This window comes from Sus scrofa, chromosome 8 (genome assembly GCF_000003025.6).
Source record: "Sus scrofa isolate TJ Tabasco breed Duroc chromosome 8, Sscrofa11.1, whole genome shotgun sequence".
NCBI lineage: Eukaryota > Metazoa > Chordata > Mammalia > Artiodactyla > Suidae > Sus > Sus scrofa.
Window position 1 is genome coordinate 136,844,853 of NC_010450.4, and position 20,029 is coordinate 136,864,881.

At 46.0% G+C, this 20,029-nt stretch overlaps 1 protein-coding gene across 3 annotated transcripts in view; it reads left to right on the plus strand.

Annotated features, from left to right (window-relative positions):
• PRKG2 (protein kinase, cGMP-dependent, type II) overlaps positions 1–9,737 on the plus strand; it is a 99,892-nt gene extending 90,155 nt beyond the window's left edge. For all 3 annotated transcript variants that reach the window (XM_021101892.1, XM_013998589.2, XM_003129364.6), the window contains exons 17-19: positions 978–1,040; positions 6,193–6,259; positions 7,402–9,737. In XM_021101892.1, the coding sequence (XP_020957551.1) occupies positions 978–1,040; positions 6,193–6,259; positions 7,402–7,497 (226 nt within the window). In that variant the 3' untranslated portion in view covers positions 7,498–9,737. The remainder of the gene's footprint in view (positions 1–977; positions 1,041–6,192; positions 6,260–7,401) is intronic.

Genomic DNA, 20,029 nt, shown 5'->3' on the forward strand with positions numbered 1-20,029 from the left:
AAGCATATGGAGGTTCCCAGGCTAGGGGTCGAATCAGAGCTACAGCTGCCGGCCTACACCACAGCCGCAGCATCGCAGGATCCGAGCTGCGTCTGCAACCTGCACTCAGCTCACGGCAATGCCAGATCCTTAACCCACTGAGCAAGGCCAGGGATCACCCCTTCGTCCTCGTGGATGCTAGTCAGATTCGTTTCCACTGCGCTACAACGGAAGACCTCCAGAAGACCTCTAGAATTCTGTTTAGACTTTTTTTTTCTATTTTTGTGCACATTTGAACTTTTAAGAAAGCATTGAAATTTAGTAAATTTAGAACGTAAAACCTAGCTGTGGGTGGCCTGCAGAACCTTCTGCGTGCCTCTAAAATTTCAGCTCAGGTGTCAGTGATGCTCTAAAGCTTTCCTTGGTTTCCTTAGCAGAACGGTGAGGCAGCATCCTCCCCCTTCTTTCAAGCATTTATGCGTAGCCCATTGACAGCAGGGGCGGTGCCTCTGTCTGTGTCCCTGGTCTGATGGGCACGTCCTGACTGTCGCTGACTGCGGCCCCACAGAGCAGGCAAGTGTTCTCCATCTCCTTTGACGCAAGGGCGCCTGGTCTGGGATTATTGTTGACAAATTGAGTGAAGAAAGAAGAATTGCTGGAGTTCCCATCGTGGCACAGTGGTTAGCGAATCCGACTAGGAACCATGAGGTTGTGGGTTCGATCCCTGGCCTCCCTCAGTGGGTTAAGGATCTGGTGTTGCCGTGAGCGGTGGTGTAGGTCGCAGACGCGGCTCGGATCTGGTGTGACTGTGGCTGTGGTGGAGGCCGGCGGCTACAGCTCCGATTCGACCCCTAGCCTGGGAACCTCCATATGCTGTGGGCGTGGCCCTGCAAAAGACAAAAAAATAAAATAAAATACAGAAAGAAGAATTGTTAAATTTTAATGTAAAATTCACTCAAGCACAGTTATTCTAAACGGACTTAAAATTTTTATTTTAGGCAAAATCCGACAGAAAGACTGGGAAACCTGAAGAACGGAATCAATGACATTAAGAAACACAGGTACCGAGTTACTTCTCTGCCCAGAAAAGTGGAGAAATTTATTTTTAAAATGTGAAAATCTTGAAGCGTCTCACAGTACACTGCAAAGATCCCTCCACAGATGTTCAATTTTTCCTTCTCGGTGCTTTATTTTTAATTTGTGCTTTACTAGCTACAGTTATAATAACCTCAGAGTGATTTCATGAGTGTTAGAAATTCATATCAAGTATGGATGAAGCTATAAAACAAATTACAAAAATCACATATTCAAATCATAGCAATTTAACTTTTTATCTGCTGCTATCTTTATTATTTTTCAATATTATTTTTAATATTAACTTGGATTGTACAAAGGAATCAAGTTCTGATTTGGACCTTGGATTTGCAATTAAGGTAGGATTCAGTCAATTTTGCTAAAATTCAAGAGAGTGGGTCAGCTATACCAATTGTTAGCATTCTATTCCAGGTTTGTTTTTTTTTAATCCTTTTTTGTCTTTTTTTTAAGCACTGCACCTGCGGCATATGGAGGTTCCCAGGCTAGGGGTGGAATCAGAGCTGTAGCCACCGGCCTACATCAGAGCCACAGCAACACTGGATCCGAGCCACATCTGTGACCTACACCACAGCTCAAGGCAACGCGGGATCCTTAACCCACTGAGCGAGGCCAGGGGTCGAACCCACAACTTCGTGGTTCCTGGCCGGATTCGTTTCTGCTGCGCCATGACGGGAACTCCGCATTTCAGTTTTAATTACTATTACATATTTATTTTAAATATAATTTTCCATTGACTGCCTCTCCATCTTTTGAAGCCTCGTGTTGTGTTTTACTTTTTGGGTAAAGTGCATTCATTGACTTCCACAAAACTGCAGACACTGTTTTATCCCCATGTAGTTAATCTAACAGGCACCTTTTCCGGTCTGTGTTTTTCGAGAGCTGCCTTTAAAATCATCCATAGTGTAAATGCTCTGATTTGGTGACATGTGTGGAAGTTCAAGCCTTGGAGATTTCTTTTTTAATTTATGCCTCACTACATCCTGCAATCCTATGGATTTACATTATGCAATCCATAAGCTGTTTTGATTTTGCTTATGCTTTCCGTATGTAAACCATCACGAATTGATAATACCAAAACATCAATTTGAGAGTTTCACAGTTGAAAAACCGAGCACACCACTGTGTTCACTTTCCAAATTGTATTCGTGTCCAGATATTTCTGCTGAAGCCTTAAGAGCCCATCCGCACAGTGAACACAAAGGAGGGGAGGCTGCTGAATAGGAACGCTGTTCGGTTTTCCGAGCAGCAGTGATGCAGCTTCGAAACAAAACCAAAAAAAAGGAAAAGAAAAACCGCCAAGCTGCCAACCCTGCTCTATCTATTCATGAACCTTCTTGAAAGAAAGCCATGTATTCAGCATTGTCAATTCATAGGGGCTCTGCCTTAAGGGTATAGCAGGAAGGGCTGGGGGCGGGGAGGCTGCGCGGGAGTGGGAGCGGGAGCCAGCCAGACACAGCTGTGGGTTTTATAGACAGCAGAATGCTTCGAGGATTTTATTGTTCTTTGTCATCCTTTGGATGGTCTTCGGTGCAAAGCTCATTTTATTTGTCTTAGATTCCCTTTTCCCTCTCTTCCTACCTGCTGTTATCACAGTTTCTTCTGTTATAAAATGACACAGACACACCCCACTGGTACTGAACAGGCGATGTCCCATCCGTTAAAGCCCTTCTTCCAGGGGGTCCTCTTTTGTCTCGTTAGAGCCGTATCTTCGGCTCGCTGGGGTAGTGGGGGCATAGACGTGATATCAGTGTTGACAGGGTCCAGTTTTATCTTTACTTCTTCTTCACCTGAGGCTCATTTAAACGCAGCTGTCAAAGTGGGATTGGATGCCCATGCAAACGGGTGCTACAGGGCTTTCTCGCTCCAGTGTGGTCATGAAGAATGCTGAAGTTCCTTCCCCATAGGGATTAATTTGCCCACTCTTTCTAACAGACAGGGTGTTCTTTGCCAAGGAGCTGGAGCACCCGGGCGCAGTGTGTAGGGCAGAGTCCACTAATAAGATGTACCAGATTTACACAGTGCCTTCCAGGGAGCCCAGGGAGCTCCAAAACATTATTTCATCTTATTGTTATGGTGCTTTTTAAGATACAAAGCTGGGACCTGGGAGTCTGAAAACAAGATCTCTCTCTGCTTTCAAAGAGGAATGTTCTAAAACCTTCCATACGTCTCCAAGGCGTATACCTTCTCTACCCGGTATATTCTTAGAATTAAGAAAAAAATGCTTTCTAAGCTTTGCTGTCAGATTTTCCCATTCCTCCCTAAAGTCAATTTGTACTTTCCTTAGAGAGCTATTTGCTTTCATTTAAAAGCAGTGCAGTTAAGTGTGGCATATTGTGATATGTTTGTCCAGCCTGTGTTAAACCATCTTTCCTAAAAATAAGAGTTTCTCCCTCTTCTACTTATAAGGTAACTTATCAGCCAGGTACCGGTCATGTCTCCCAACACCTCCCTGAAAAGAGAGTGACACCCATCTGTTGTGGTGGAACACGAGGGCGACACCATGAGGAAGAAATTGTATGCACGTGTATGCCTGGGTCACTGTATTGCACAGCAGAAATTGACCTGCTGTCAATCAACTATACCTTCATTTTAAAAACGTAAAGGAAAAAAAGCGGGATAATGTATTTGTAGGGGACAGTTAAATCTTTCCCACTAGGTAATGGAGTAGTTTGTTTCAAGTCTCTTAATGTTCCCTTTAATATTTCGGGTCTCTAGAATTCCTCTCAAGAAAAGCTGCAAGCCTAAAAATGAAGAAGCAGTTTATGTGTAGTTGCTGCTAATACTTCTTTAGTGAATATTTTTCACACGCGAGCGCACGCGGGCACGTGGATAGCTTCAAATGTGGTTATGGGTCAGAAAAGGCCAGGTGTTAGGTGAGCGGCCAGTCGTGTGAAGGACGCGTTACCGTAAGGCACCTCGGCGCAGGTGCACGCAGCCAGACACGCACAGGCTCTGTGGTTCGGTGTTGACGGAGTCGCTTCGGGGTGGAGAGCTCTGCGGAACACGTGGGCAGGCATCGCGGCAGCGTTGGTGGCAAAAGGAAAGAATCCGGAGGCCGGTGTGCTCAGAGGTCCTTCCGGATGGAGCCCTGGTCCGTGCAGACGCTGGCGGCGGCAGCAGGAGAGGCGTCAGTGGTTTTGCACCAGGACAGGGAAAAGGCCAGACGGCCAGGACTGCTGACTCTCACCCTTTGAGAGTCTCTGCAGTGTAGACCCAAAGGGCACTCCGGGTTAAGGAGGGCATCTGAGATGGACTGTGCCAGAGCCAGCCCGCCCTCTTTTTAGTACCTTGTTTCCTGCTAGAAGCTTCGACGTGGAAATCCGGTCAAGGAGTAGCTCCAAACCAACCCCACCCGTGGGAAGAGCCCGGAAAAGGCAGAGAAGCCGAACGTCTTCCCTGCGGCAGACAGAGGAATGGAAGGCCTCAAACCGCCACCTCCATCCTCTCCCTGCCACCACCACCCTGCCCAGCGCGCCCCTGGGCTGTTCTTAACATAGCAGTCAGAATCGACTAGAAAACATTTTCGATTGCCTCACTTCCTTAGAACTTTCTAATGGCCTCCCAGTAAGCATAGAATCTTTTTTTACCTTTTTTCTTTTGGTATTTTTAAGGCCCCGCCCCTGCCATATGGAAGTTTCCAGGCTAGGGTCAAATGGGAGCTGCAGCTGCCGGCCTACACCCCAGCAACCTGGAATCCAAGCCATGTCTGTAACCTATACCCCAGTGCACAGCAGTGCAGAATCCTTAACCCACTGAGTGGGGCCAGGGATCGAACCCAAGTCCTCATGGATACCGTCAGGTTCGTTACTGCTGAGCCCTGATGGAAAGTCCGTAAGCATAAAATCTGGATTCCTTGGGTTCTGGATTCCAGGGGTCCGGCTGGTTCTCAGACATCATGTTTTTCCAGCTTCCCCTCTGTTCTCCACACTTGAGCTCACTCCTGTCACGCTTGTTTCATTTAGAAGGTCATTGCCGCACATCTTCCCCTGGTTTCTCCGCGGTCTAGCCTGAGCTCAAAGGCCACGTCTTCGGATACTGCCCTGTGGGTGAAAGCAGCACCTCCCAGCCCAGCCCCAGCCCAGTCGCCATGGGCCATTTTATCCTCGTTCATCTTCCTAGTACTGTACGAAATTAATTTAAGTATGTGTATTGCTTATTTTTTGTTTGAGCATTTGCCAGCTCTCACCAAAGTACAGATATCTTAAAAGCAGGGTCTTTGTTGTTTTTGATGCCTGGAACCAAATTGACTTTCCATAAATTTTATTTGGTGGCTGACCTGACCTCACTGCCCCCGTAGAGGAAGGATCAGAGGAGACAGGACACTGTGACTCCGTGTTCTTTGTAAGATTCCGAGAGACGGAGGACACTGTTTCTGTCTGAGAGAAGCACGGCCTCCTCACTTCGGGTGCTGCGTGTGCAGCCCACCAAGCCTGACATGTGTTCTAAAGACCGGATGAGTCCTTTCAGATGAATGGTTTGGAAACAAAAAAATGGAAGAATTTCATCTTGCCCTCAGCTTATTCCCTTTTCAAATAACTGTAAAATCCTTTTTTTTTTTTTTTTTTTTTTTTTTTTGTATCTTTTTAGGGCCGCTCCATGGCATATGGAGGTTCCCAGGCTAGGGGTCCAGTCGGAGCTGCAGCTGCCGGCCTGCACCACAGCCACAGCCACGCCAGACCCAAGCTGCGTCTGCAACCTACACCGAAGCTCATGGCAACGCGGATGCTTAACCTGAGTCCTCGGGGATGCCCGAGGGTTTGTTAACGCTGAACCACAAGGGGAGCTCCCTAGGCACTCTCTTTTCTGCTTCAGTTTTCCTGGTGAAATAGAAAGCCAGGCCATCATTCGGGAGGGACGATGGAGAGGGGGTTCTGGACGATTGCGGAGGGAGGACAGAGCTTGGCTTTCGCGTCTAAGAGGGTGTGACGGTGAGTGGAACAACAGGGGATCCAGACGGAGAGCTGGGCAGCAGTGAACGCCCCTCTGCGGTTAGCGGGCCTGCGTTTCAAGTCAGACACACGCACGTGTGGGCTGAGCGTTCTCCTCCCCGGCGGATAACTTGACGTGCGAATAGTTTATCAGACAAATCACGTTCTTCTCTACTTTTCTCCTTTTCAGGTGGTTACATGGCTTTAACTGGGAGGGGCTGAAAGCGCGGAACCTTCCGTCACCTTTGCAGAGAGAGGTACGGCATCCGCTACGTCACCTGCTTGATTTTTTTCGAGGCTTTTGTTTTTGTAAACATTTGGGGGGGGGGTAATGTGTGTTAGATTAAATGTTTAAAAATAGTTTTAAATTCAAAAGAAAATTTCGGAGCAATTGTGACTGTAGGCTCTAAATAGTAGGATTTATTTGCTGGGCCTCAACTCGGCTTTCAGGAAGAGATGACACATAAATCCAAGTTCCAAGGTCGTAAGTGTGGGTCATCAGGCTGACAGATGCTTCTAGAACATAATATAAACCTATATGTAATTGTAACCTTTCTAGTAGTCACATCAAAAAGGTAAACAGAAGGGGATGAAATTCATTTTAATTATTATATTAAAATATTGTTCAATATGTAACCAATGCAAAATGTTAATGAGAGGCTGTGTTTTTTTTTTCATACTAAATTTTCAAAATCTCCGGTGGATTTTCCACTCTCAGCCTGTCTCAGTCCGGACTTGCCACGTTTCTAGGGCTCAGTCCCCGCACGTTGCTGGCTGGGCCGCACAGCCCGGGAGGGAGCAGAACATGTGCTAAATCAGGGGAGGGGGCTGAGGGCGGATGTAGTCAGCACCCTACAAAGTTTATGCCGTGTTCTCAGGAGAGGGATTTTGAGCATCTGCCTCTTCCTTTGTACATCTCTAGATTGACATCTGAATTTTTTCCTCACGAGTTTAAATCATTGTGGAAAGTGTAACCTCTCTTATGTCCTAAACATGGACATTTTAAAGTAAACCACACAAAAAAAGAAAAAGAAAAGGGAGTTCCTGTCATGGCTTGGCGTTGCCTTTGTGGCTCAGCGGAAATGAATCTGACCAGCATCCATGAGGACGCAGGTTCGATCCCTGGCCTGCTCAGTGATTTAAGGATCTGGTGTTGCCGTGAGCTGTGTTGTAGGTCGCAGATGCGGCTCGGATCCCATGTTGCTGTGGCTGTGGTGTAGGCCGGTGGCTACAGCTCTGATTTGACTCCTAGCCTGGGAGCCTCCATATGCCGCCAGTGTGGCCCCGAAAACACGACGTAAATGAATGAATGAATGAATAGTTAGTGCTCAGGTCTAGAAAGCATACCCTGGACATTCTAACACGCTTCGTCCACGCTGTCCTCACCTTTCTCTACTAGCTCAGTGGCCCCACAGATCACAGCTACTTCGACAAGTATCCTCCTGAGAAGGGAGTGCCTCCAGATGAGCTCTCGGGCTGGGACAAGGACTTCTGACAGAAGGAAGACGGTTGCCCCTGTGCTACGCGAGAGGACGATGAGGACCAGCCATCCAGCACGGATCCGCTCTCTCTGCAGTGTAGACTGTTCCATCTGGAAGACCATTAGAGAAGACACTGCCCACTGAGCTGGGGGTGGGAAATAGTGGGGGCGGAGGCGGTTCTGAAGGAGAATGTCCCCTTTAGACGCTGGGACTTATTCATGTATTCTGTTCTTTGCTTTCCTTCAGGGGTGAAGGCTAGCCTAGTCCCCTCACCAAAGTCACTGCCGTCTCTGTTGAAGGGACACCGCTTTCTCTACCTTCTCTTGCTCCCTTCTGACCAGACCTGTCTGCTTTGAGTCCCAGTAGGTCTAAAGGTGTCTCGCCCTTGAGCAGCTAAATCAGTCAAATGGAAGTAAGAACGAGCGCACAGTCTGGGAGACGTCCCCTCTTCTCAGCATCCCCACGCAGGCATTCTGGCACCTCCAAGTCATGGTTTGCAGGGACTGGGTAGTCAGTCGAAGTGCCTGATTTTTCACCTGCTTTCAACCCAGAAATACATTCCCACTTTTTCTGAAACTGGTCTGGGGGAATGCCTATTGGGGTCTTCGTTATGGGTACCACTTCCTAACATAAACGAGTTGATTGATCCAGCCATTTACTTGTATTTCACTGGAGAACTTAGAAAAAATGAGCAAAGCAGAAGCCCCTTTGTTGTTCTGGGACCAGCTGTGGCACCTCCGAGACTTTTCAGAAGTCTTGTTAAGGGTTGTTGTCATGTGTGGCGAAGCGATGGACCTTTGGAAAGGTTTTGTCTTACATACTCAATATTTTCACAGTCAAATTAGAAAACAGGCAGAAACTGAAATGTGAAGGCTTTTTCTTCCCATTACATATGGAGGAGAAAAAATTCCAAAAAGTAAAAATGTTCACTCTTTGGAACTGAGATATTTTGGCCAGTTCTGCGATTGTTGCTATATCAGTAAACCAAGAGTACAGAACAACCACAGTTGCTTTTTAATGGAACTCCCGCTGGCACATATCGACGCACGCCTAATCCCTGCTGCATTAGTAACTTTTTAAAAAGACATTTGAGTCATGGGTGCGTTTATACTTTTAGATCGTTAAGGCAGGCAAGCTGGTAGAGAGGTGATGGGACAGTGACAGGGCCCATGCAGCTTCCTCCCCCTCCTGTGCCCTCCCCGCAGTCTTCTACGTAATGAACGGATTTGTCTCAATAGCTTTGGGCTCCGGTACCCAAGAACGTCACTAGTAGAATGTTTTTCTGCATCCGCCATGAGCTCTCCCCCACCCTCCTGCCCGAATGGATGGGAAGCAGACTTTATCTTTTTTCATCTGCCAGAGTAAAAATAACATCTGAGTTCCTGCATTCGTCAACCTTCTGGTTCTCTTTCCCTCTGCTAATGTTCTGTAGGAGGAGCAACCTCCACCCACATTCCACCCAGGCTTTCAGGATTCAGAGCCTCCGCTCTGGGCTTCCTGCAGTGTTCAACCAGATGCGTGAGGCCCAACCCAAGAAGGCGCATCCTTAACGAGTTGAATTTCCGCATTTAGAATCCCTTTGCTGAACCAAAGAATTTTTGTTTCCCAGAGTAGTATTTTTAAAGTTTGTGTGTTGTACATAGAGGAAGCATTTTTAATAGAATCACCGTAACCTGCTTAATGAATTTCTAAGATTTTTAAAAGATTTTTATTTGCATTTGGTTTGTAAGCACTGTATGTTTTTCCATGTATATATTTTTAAATTACTCACCTAATAAGTGTAGGCAGTGTATGTGCTGGGTGGAGAGTAGAACTGTGCAGTTAAACTAGCAATGATATTCTCAATAGCTGTACTTCAAAGGAGACTTACACACGTACAAATAAGACCACCTAGAGTACTACAGGTTTGTTTTGGCCATGATTGGCCATGTCACTGTCTAATCTGCACATGCGATTGGATTGTGTTTCCTTCAGAGGACTTCATAAAGGTGAAGAAATGCCAGACTGGACTGTAAGACAGTCCCATCCTGCTTCTCAGCTGGGCGACTGTGGGAAAATGACTCTGCGTTTTGAGTCCCAGCTTTCTCACCCGTAGAAAAAGGCACAATAAAGTAATACCTACTTTAAGGGCTTGTTTGGGGGAATAAATTGATATCCAGAGAGTCCTTTGCCAATATCAATGAAATAATCAATGCTGCATAGAGGGTAGCTACTGTTGCTATCGCTATTAGAATTAAAAGGGCCTTGAGAACCATTTAGTCTGAATCTGAGTATCATTTGTATCTGTATGCACAATTACACCAATTAAAGCCAGTCTCCATCTTTTTCTTTTAAGTCATTAAGATGGTTAATCAGACTTTAGTGCGTGTAACTAAGAGTTACGCCTCCCTGAAACAAAGTGCTTTATCAAGAGCTCATTGCTTACTCAAGTTTCTAAGTTGTGATTTTTTTATAAATTAAGAATATATATATTCTTAGAAAATACAGAAAATTGTCCTCCTATATACAGACCCATCTTATTCCTGATCACTAAATCATTCCTAATCTCTCTTTTCTGGTGCACTGTTTATTTGTCATTCTTCCGCCTCTTGTGGGGGCCAGCTTTTCACAAGGGTCGATTCCTAAGCTTCTTTCTAAATATTAAAATATCTGGAGCAAGGAGAATGTAGTGGTGAAAAGTAAGAGATTTGGAGTAAAAGGTAAATATATGTGGGCTTGAATTCTTGTTCTGCCCAGATTTGTGTGACCTTGAATAAAAAAACACATCTTTATTCACCCATAACTTAGAGATGGTGAGTGCAAAGCTTTGGAACATTGGGGCCAGACTCTTTTTACTTATAGGTAATTGATAATAATCATTTGATACACACACACACACGTTTATTTGGTATAATAATAAATCTTTGTTTTCTATTGCCAGGTATTGTACTAGGAGTATTTACATCCATTATCTCATTCACACAAGATTTTTTTTTCCCTTTAGGGCCGCACCTGCAGCGTATGGCAGTTCCTGGGCCAGGGGTTGCGTCAGAGCTGCAGCTGCTGGCCTGCACCTAAGCCACCCCAACGCAGGATCCCAGTTGGCCTACACTGCGACCTGCGGCAGCGCCAGAGCCTTAACCCACTGAGCAGGACCAGGGATTGAACCCGTATCCTCGTGGACACTCTTTGGGTTTTAACCTGCTGAGTGACAATGGAAACTCCACACACAGGATTTCAAAATAACTATGGGAGTTCCCACTGTGGCTCAGCACGTTAAGAACCTGACATGGTCTCTGTGAGGATGCAGGTTTGATCCTTGGCCTCACTCAGTGGGTTAAGGGTCCTTGGCCTCATCACATTGCTTTGGCATTGCCGCAAGCCCGAGCACAGGCCACAGCTGCAGCTCCACAGGCTGGAGAGGTGGCCTTCAAAAAAGAAAACAAACAAACAAAATAACTATGAACACACTGATCATTGACTGCTTTCCCAGCTAAATACTGGCCTCAGACATGCCTTTCATTCCCAATTTAGCTGTGATGGTTTTGCATGGATTAGTTCCAGTTGCTGTAACAATGCAACAAATTAACCCACAGTTGAGTTCTTTGGACGCCGTTTGACTGTTCTTCTAGATTCTGGGGGTCGGGAGTTTGGACAGCACCTAGCAAAGATGGCTTGCCTCTGCCTCACAGCATCTGGGGACCTGGGGGGAAGATTCAAAGACGGGGCTGACTCACGGGCCAGGAGCTCGGATCGCCTGAAGCCTCGTTCACTCCTGTTCCGGGAGCCCAGGCTGGGGCCACACACAGACCAGGACTGCTGTCCAGCGCGTCTACACACGTCCTCGACACAGTTTGGATTTCTCACGTCGCCGTGTCCTTTGAGTAATCAGACGCCCTTCTTGAGGTGACTCGGCGCTTCAAGGACAGGTATTCCAGCCCCGAAGCTGCGCTCAATTTTATGAACTGGCGTTGAAGTCACATGGCGTCACTCGGGCCGCACTTTCTGGGCGGAAGCCCAAGCCCACCACCCAGATTCGTGGGAAGGGAACGGAGGCGCCATTTCTTTCTTTCTGTTTCCTTTTGTCGTTTCTAGGGCCGCACCTGCAGCATATGGAGGTTCCCAGGCGAGAGGGTCAGATCGGAGCTGCAGTCGCCGGCCTACCCCACAGCCACAGCCACACAGGATCCAAGCTGCGTCTGCCACCTACACCACAGCTCGCGGCAACGCCGGATCCTTAACCCACTGAGCGAGGCCAGGGATCGAACCCACAGCCTCATGGATCCTAGTCGGGTTTGTCGGCCACAAAGGGAGCTGCCTAGGCTCCATTTCTTAATGAAGAGTTTCAAAGAGTTGGCGAGGAAGTTTTAAAACGACCACAACTCACTTTCTGGCCAGAGACAACTTCCTTTACTGCCACATGCAAAATAAATGTATTCCCTCTCAAGGCCCCCCTAAAAATACCATCTCATGACATCAGACTCAGGCTCAGTCCGGGGTCTTGTCATTTAAATTCAGTCCAGGAGCAGGTGAAGGCGCCTCAGGTGTAATTTCCGGGACACTTTCTTTCCGGTCAGAAAGCTTGTGAACTGTGAACTAGTCATCCATCCCGAACCCACGATTCGGAACGATGGGCCGGCCAGAGGCTACCCACGGGGACCCTTGCGTTCCGAGAGGGAGCAGACCGGGCGCGAAGCAGGACTGGTCCGTAGAGTTCTGAAACTGTCCTACTCCCCAGAGTCCTGGCCATGGCTCTTGGCTCCACCATGTAGAAGCTTGGCTTTCCTTTTTATTTTTCTGCAACAGACGGCTGGTATTTGCAACTGAGTAGATTTCTTAGCCTGTTTCCTGCCTGTAAATGTTTGGGAGTAGAGATGCCTTTTTTCAGTTTGTTTACCTCTGTGTCTTTATTCCAAGCGGACACATTTCCTTGAAACACTTTGTGAGTTTCCTATGTAGGAATTCATGATCCACTAGGTTGGGCACACTGCATCAGGCAAAAGCCACACTCACACATCTTTTCTGTGAAGATGCTATGGGGGGAAAAAGATGATTAGACGTTCTAGTTTCTTCAAAGAGAGGGTGTTTACAGCACATGCTGAAGATGCATCCAGGGCCTTTTATCGCTTTGAAAGGCTATGGTGGTCGGCTTCAAAGACGCCGCCAGTGATCCTTGCTTGTGGTGCCCATGCCCTTTTATAATCCCCTCCCCTTGCGCGTTGGCTGACTTTAGTAACTTCCTTCTAACAAAGAGAATGTAAGTGGTGGGATGTCACTTCGGAGATTCCGTTCCAAAGCGACTCTGCTTCCGCCCGGCTCACCTTCCTTGGCACCTCCTTTGCTTGCTCTGACGGACGTCAGCTGCTCTGAGGTGAACTTCTCTAGGGAGAAGCTCATGTGACAAATAACCACGGGCGCCTCTGGCCGATGGCCAGTGAGAAAATGAGGCCCCTGGTCCCACAACCTGTGATGAGCTGAATCCTGCCGACAACCACAGGAGTAAGCTTGGATCCTTCTTCGGCTGAACTTCCAGAGGAGACTGTAATCTCCGCCAACATCTGCTCAAAGCCCCGCAAGCCTCATACCTGGTCATAAGCCAGAAGAGTCGGATATCAGCTCCCAGATTCCTCACCACAGAAACCGAGAGATACCAAATGTGTTGAGTTTACGAGCCAGGTTGGGAATGAAAGATGCACACGAGGTGGGGGGAATGAGAACAAAGTGGACACAAGAGGACAGGCAGGAATCCTTGAGGCGAAACTGGAATTTGTGGTGACAAACCAGAACTCATGAAGACAAACTAGAATCTATGTCTGTCTTTCATGGTGGCCAACCTTGGCCAGGTGGGTGGCTTGTAGGATAAGCTGACACCCGTCACTTATACTTGGCTCGGGATTCGCAGATGCCAAAGGAGCCATCTGGTTGGAGCCAGAGCAACCACAGGCCTCGCGGCTGCCCTTCACAAACAAAGGTGAGCCAGCAGGGCAACAAACCTGGGCATGAGCTGCAACACGGCTTGGTCTCATGCCTGCCTCTAGAGTATAAATATGGCTGCCACTCACTTTGGCATTTCAGGTCCTACGTAAATTTCTTCTGTGGCAAAGCCAAACTCAGAATTACACAGAGAAGGGAGATCCAGGAAACATACTTCTGGCTTAGCTAAACTGACAACAGTACGAAGTCACTCAAGCTTAAATATATATATATATATATATATATATATATAATTATTTATAAAATAAGTATATATAATAGTTATAAAATTTTATAAAATATATAAATATTTTAAATATATATAATTATATATAAAGTAATTATATGAATATATATAAAATATTTATATAATAAACACTAAAATAATTATAAAATATTATTTATAGTAATAAGATTTATAATATCAATTATAAAAACATAAAATATATACTGCACCACGACGGGAACTCCCTGTTTCTACATTTAATAGAAAACTTGACCCTGGAGAGGAGAGAAACTAACACACTCACAAATGTATTCAGTCAGCGCTTTAAAGGTTTTAAATCCTACTTGTGGTGTGGTATATTTTCAGGGTGCAAAACTAGTTAAAAAAAAAGACTTGCCTTTCGTGGACTAACTTAAACCGGCCATAACTGCTGTGGTCAAAAATATTCTCAAGCATATACGCTCTACAAAGGCAGTCTAAACATGTGTATTATATACAAGTAAAGCTGTAGTGGTTTTAGGTGGTGGAGCGTTTGAGCTTTTTATCTCTTCATGTTCGGTTCACTTTCTGCTACCTTTTTAGCTTTTATTGGGATGAAGCAGAGCTGCCCCCGTGCTTTTTTGCTCGAATGGACTCCACTTTCTAGATGCACCACATCTTTCTTTTGTAAAAGTCCGCATGCCTCTCTTCTGTAGAACAGACCCAAGGCACAGACTTAATGCAGCTTCACAGCCCCCCTTGGTTAGTTCTCTGTACTTTTTTCTCAACTCAAGGTCAATTCTGGTTATTCCTAGCAGGGTTGTACCATTGAATTTATCTTCTAGTTTTCACATAAGATGTACTGATTTTCTTTCCTTCTTCTTCCTTTTTTTTCTTCTATGGCTTGAATTCATGGTAGCAAATATGAAAACAAAACAACAAGTGTTTTGGGTGGTTCGAAGTATATATTAAACAACTTGTTGGCTACTCAGGGGGTCACCTACAGAATCATGTAAGGAACCAGTTTATCCTTTATTCCAATTTCTCTCTCGATGGAAAGGGCAGCCTCAGGATATATGGAAACACATCAGAAACCCATACAAGTCAAGTGTGAAAAGACAGACTAATAGGAATGATAAGCAATACCTTTTGGATTCAAAATAATGTGTCGCCATCAGGAGAAGGAACGTGCTTTCTTGTAATCTAGGGGGTGCCAAAATTTGGGGCGCGTGCAGCCCTCTAAGGAAATGTCTTTCCGGATAGAGGACAGCACCTGGCGGAAGAGGAGGGTGTAACAGGCTTGCCCAGGGGGTCCCAGCACGCGTGGTGAGTTAGGAATCCCACTGCAGCAGCTGGGGACCCTGCAGAAGTGTGGGTTCGATCCGCAGCTGGCACAGTGGGTTAAAGGATCTGGCGTTGCCGAAGCCATGGCTCAGATACAGTCCCTGCTCTGGGGAACTTCCATATGCTGCAGGTGAAGCCATAAACAGAAAATATATATATATATGCTTGCTAAATACTGGATCATTACTGCCCTTCTCACACCTTTTGCCTCTCTTTTCATAAATAGGATTGGTGTACTTTTTTTTTTTTTTGGCTATACAGCAGAATTTGATATCATGATTTTACCAGCTAAGGGGATGCATTTGGAAGTACTTTTCTTTCTTTGCCCAGGAAGAGTTTAAATGTCACAGTATCACTTCCCTCTGCAAAACCCTATGAATGTCTTCTCCTCTCATTCCGAGGAAGAGCCCGAATCACTCATCCCCTGGAGTCTAACTCACCCCCATCTCCATAACCCCCGACGTCCTGCCCCGCTTCCTCCTCCACGGTCTCTGCTCCAGCCCCTCCGCCTCTTGCCCTTCCTCCAGCCTGGCAGCTGGACTTCCCCCCACCCCCCCCCCCCCCCCCCCCGCGGCCTTTGCCTGGCTCCTCCCTCTGCCCTCTAGCCCTTGTCCCGCTCCCACCCCCACATTTCTTGTTTTTAGCTGTGACTCAGATCTTACCTTACCTTCCAGTGCGTTTGTTCTTTCTTTCTTTCTTTTTTTTTTTTTTTTTTTTTTTTTTTTTTTTTTTTTTTAGGGCCGCACCTGCAGCGTATGGAGGTTCCCAGGCTAGGGGTCGAATCAGGGCTCCAGCTGCCGACCTGCACCACAGCCACAGACACACGGGATCCGAGCTGCGTCTGCGACCCACACCACAGAGAACTAGGAACATTAGATTATTTTTCTGCATGAACTGTATCCGTTAAAAGAAAACCTATAGGGATAGACAATTGCATATGTATATACATATACACATGCACACACACACATATATATAAAATATATAAAATCAAAAATATATCAGGGACCTTTTTTTTTTGTCGTTTTAGGGCCGTACCCACAGTATATGGAGGCTCTGTCACAGGGGCTACAAACTTGACCTGTTCAGAGGAAGCCAAGGGGTTTCTTGTGGCACATTGGGTTAAGGCTCCAGCTGAGTCACTGCAGCAGCTTGGGTGGCTGGTACAGTTTTGATCCCTGGCTTGGGAATTTTCCCGTGCCACAGGCATGGCCAAAAAAAAAAAAAAAAATTGGACGAAAATTAGACATGTTCGTATAAACCTATACTACTTCTCTCTTTTTCTTTTCTTTTCTTTTTTTTTTTTTTTCTTTTTAGGGCCATACCCACGGCATATGGAGGTTCCCAGGCTAGGGGTCCAATTGGAGCTATAGCTGCTGGCCTCCACCACAGCCACAGCCACTCCAGATCCAAGCTGCATCTATAGCCTACACCACAGCTCATGGCAACACCGGACCTTTAACCCACTGAGCGAGGCCAGGGATCGAACCAGCCACCTCACGGTTCCTCATCAGATTCGATTCCGCTGTGCCACGGTAGGAATTCTCACTTCTCTATTTCTAAATGAGGATTGAGCTGACTGATGATAAGCTTCCTGGAGAAGCTGGAGCAACTCGTTTTTGTACAAGTGAAAGCAGAATGATCTTGATTTTAAAAAGCATGAGTGCTCAGGGTTAGACCTGCCATTTGGCTTCTGTTTGCATTACGTTCAGCCACTTCTGATTTGTGTTCATATCTGAGAGGTCAGGGACGTGCAAGCAACTGTTAAAAACGGGGCTAATGTAAGAAGGAGTCAGCGCATAGAAAAGGATGGCAACTGCAAAATTTGCCCGGTCCTCCCTGACTGAACACTAGTGTGACAAAATGCACTCCTGAATGCCATTTCCTGAAAAAATTTTAATTGAACAGGTGATCAATAGGAATTCCATTCTAGATCCACTGGGCTTTTTTTTTTTTTTTTTTTTTGGCTTTTTCGGGCCGCCCCCCCAGCACATGGAAGTGTGCAGGCTAGGGCCAAACTGGAACTGCAGCTGCTGGCCTACACCACAACCACAGCCCCATAGGGATCTGAGCCACATCTGCGACCTACCCCACAGCTCACAGCAACGCCAGGTCCCCCACCCACGGATCGAGGCCAGGGATTGAACCCACATCCTCATGGATACTAGTTGGATTCGTTTCCTCTGCGCCACAACAGGAACTTCCCTGTTTGGAATGTAATCCTGTAGATTAAATTGAGAGGTGAAATCACTTTGCTGTACAGCAGAAATTGGCACAGCATTGCAAATCAACTATACTTTAATTTAAAAAAAATTAAGAGGTGAATCTATCCCTGATTTTTTTTTTTTTTTCTTATTTCAGTGCAGCAATAGACCCTCACCAGGCAAATCCGATAGCTCAGAATGCTTTGGGGCAGAAATATCTGACTGGGGCCAGACACCTGACTGAGGGATACTTTCTCTTTATTTATTTATATTTATTTATTGCTGGCTTTTTTTAGGGCCACACCCGCAGCATGTGGAGGTTCCCAGGCTAGGGGTCAAATCAGAGCTGCAACTGCCAGCCTACATCACAGCTCATGGCAGTGCTGGATCCTTAACTCACTGAGCGAGGCCAGATCAAACCCGCATCCTCCTAGATACTAGTCCAGTTCATCACCTGCTAAGCCAATCGGGAACTCCTCTTTCTCTTTAAAAATAACAAAAAATAAAAGAGAGAGAAGGAGGGGGTGGGGGTGGGATTCTAGGAACATTTAAATTCAATCTCGAAATTCTACTGAAGAGCATTTTTTTATCCCAAAAGGACAATGAGTTCATGACACAGAGAAAGACAAACTCTGATCTCCTGGCTTATCTAGAATTGTCCCCTTTGGAAGCAAGGGCTGTCATAGAACCTTCTGCATGTGGCGGTCACCTTCTGGGAACCCCAGCTCCTCGGTCAACGGCAGCAGGTCAGACCTCAAGCACAGTACTGGTTGTGGACGTCAACAGGCAGGGCTGTCTCTTCAGACTAATAACTGGACTCCACCTAGTGGCCAAAACAACAACCAGGATTTAGCTGCTTCCAGAAAGAGGCTTAACGCCAACGCCAACAGACCAGTACTGTTCTTGAGGTCTGACCTGCTGCTGTTGACCGAGGAGCTGGAGGAACCAAATAAAACAGCGAGGACAAAACCTGAGGCTTCCTCCGTATCAGCTCCTCCGATGGCCTCCGTTTGCAGCCTGGGTGGCCGAGGCCCTGTTGGCTGTGCAGTGCTTTTGCTCATTCTGGTGGTTTGTGAGATGCCTTTTCCTGTTATGGGAACCCAGAGAGGATGGCGGACAGGGGCCCTGGGCGGCGACTGGGGCACCGTCTCTGCCATGTGACTTTGAGCAGGTAGGTCATGGGCTAAACCTCTGGGGGACAGAGTCGTCATGTCCCAGTTGGGAAGGTGGGATGCAAAGCTTTTTTCTGCTGGCGCTCCGCTCAGTGCTGCCTTGGGGTCAGGGATTTCCAAGTCCAAGCGAGAGATGAAGGTTTAAAGTAAATACCTAGACTACCTCCTGGACGGGAGCACGCCATGCAGAGTCTGAGGGTTAGATAATTACTCAGAGGTGCAGGAGCGAGGGGGCGACAGAACGTTAACCTGCATCTGTGTCTGTGACTGTCCACGGCTGTAACCTCGTCCGTAGCTATTCCCTGTGTTATACATGTGTAAACACACACACGTAACTTCACAGTCAATCTAAAACATTCACAGTCAACAAAAGACAGGTGGCCACCAGGGGAAAATATCTGGAACATGAACAGCAGATAACAATTTTATCTCATTAGTTTTATATGAAGAATTCTCACAAATTAATAATAAAAAATAAGCTGCCTGGAGATCAAATGAGCAAAGGACATAAACAGGTAACTCAGAAAAGAACTACAGATAGTCAAAAATCTGTTCAAAAATATATTTAAACTTACCAGCAAATAGGAGTTCTTGTCATGGCGCAGTGGAAATGAATCCGACTAGGAACCATGAGGTTGCGAGTTCGATCCTTGGTCTTGCTCAGTGAGTTAAGGATCCGGCGTTGCTGTGAGCTGTGGTGTAGGTCGAAGACGCGGCTCAGATCCCAAGTGGCTGTGGCTGTGGCGTAGGCCAGTGACTACAGCTCCGATTAGACCCCTAGCCTGGGAATCTCCATATGCCATGGGTGAGGCCCTCCAAAGACAAAAGACAAAATAAATAAATAAATAAATAAACTTACCAGCAAATAAATTAAGTCAACTTTAAGTAATTAAATTCATTTTACTTGCCAGTTAATAATGCAGTTAATTTAATAGTTAATAACAGTAAAATTTAAAATTCTTATTAGAGCAGCAAAGTTTAAAAGGCTTGCTAATCACTAGTACTAAGTGGGGCATGGAGAGAGTGGGCTCTTCCTGCAGTGCTGGCGACAGTGTGTGGCACTGATCCATCCGGATGAAGCCTGACACTCTGAATCAAGACGGAAAAGGTTCTGTTTTTAGTAGACCGAAAAGAAGCACTTGGATGGACAACTACACAGAAATGTACTTGTAGCAACCTCTGTTGTAGCATTTTTGCATAACAGTGAAAAAAATATCAAAAAGGCAACAACAAACAACCCTAAGTATTTTGCAGTTTGGGCATGGTTAAGTAATTGGGATAAAGCCCCATATTAGACTATTATACTATAATGAAGCTTTACGGATCTACATTTATAAGAAAAATATTTATAACATGTTAAGGAGAAACAGCTTATGAATGAATATCTACAGTAGACCCCAGTTTTATTAAAATAGTAAGTGTGTAGGTGTAATTAGCATGGAAAAATATCCAGAAAGGTATAAATGAAAACACTACTAGCAGTTGTCTCTTGGTGGCAAAATTACAAACAATTTTCACTTTTCTTTAACAGCCTCCTCTGTTGTCTGTATTTCCCACAATTATGATAAATTCTTTTTATTATCAGATAAAGCAATTAAGCAACTTTTACTGAGGATGGGAAGGACGCTTCAGCCACTGAGGCATATTTCCCCCAAACTCTCGAACGATG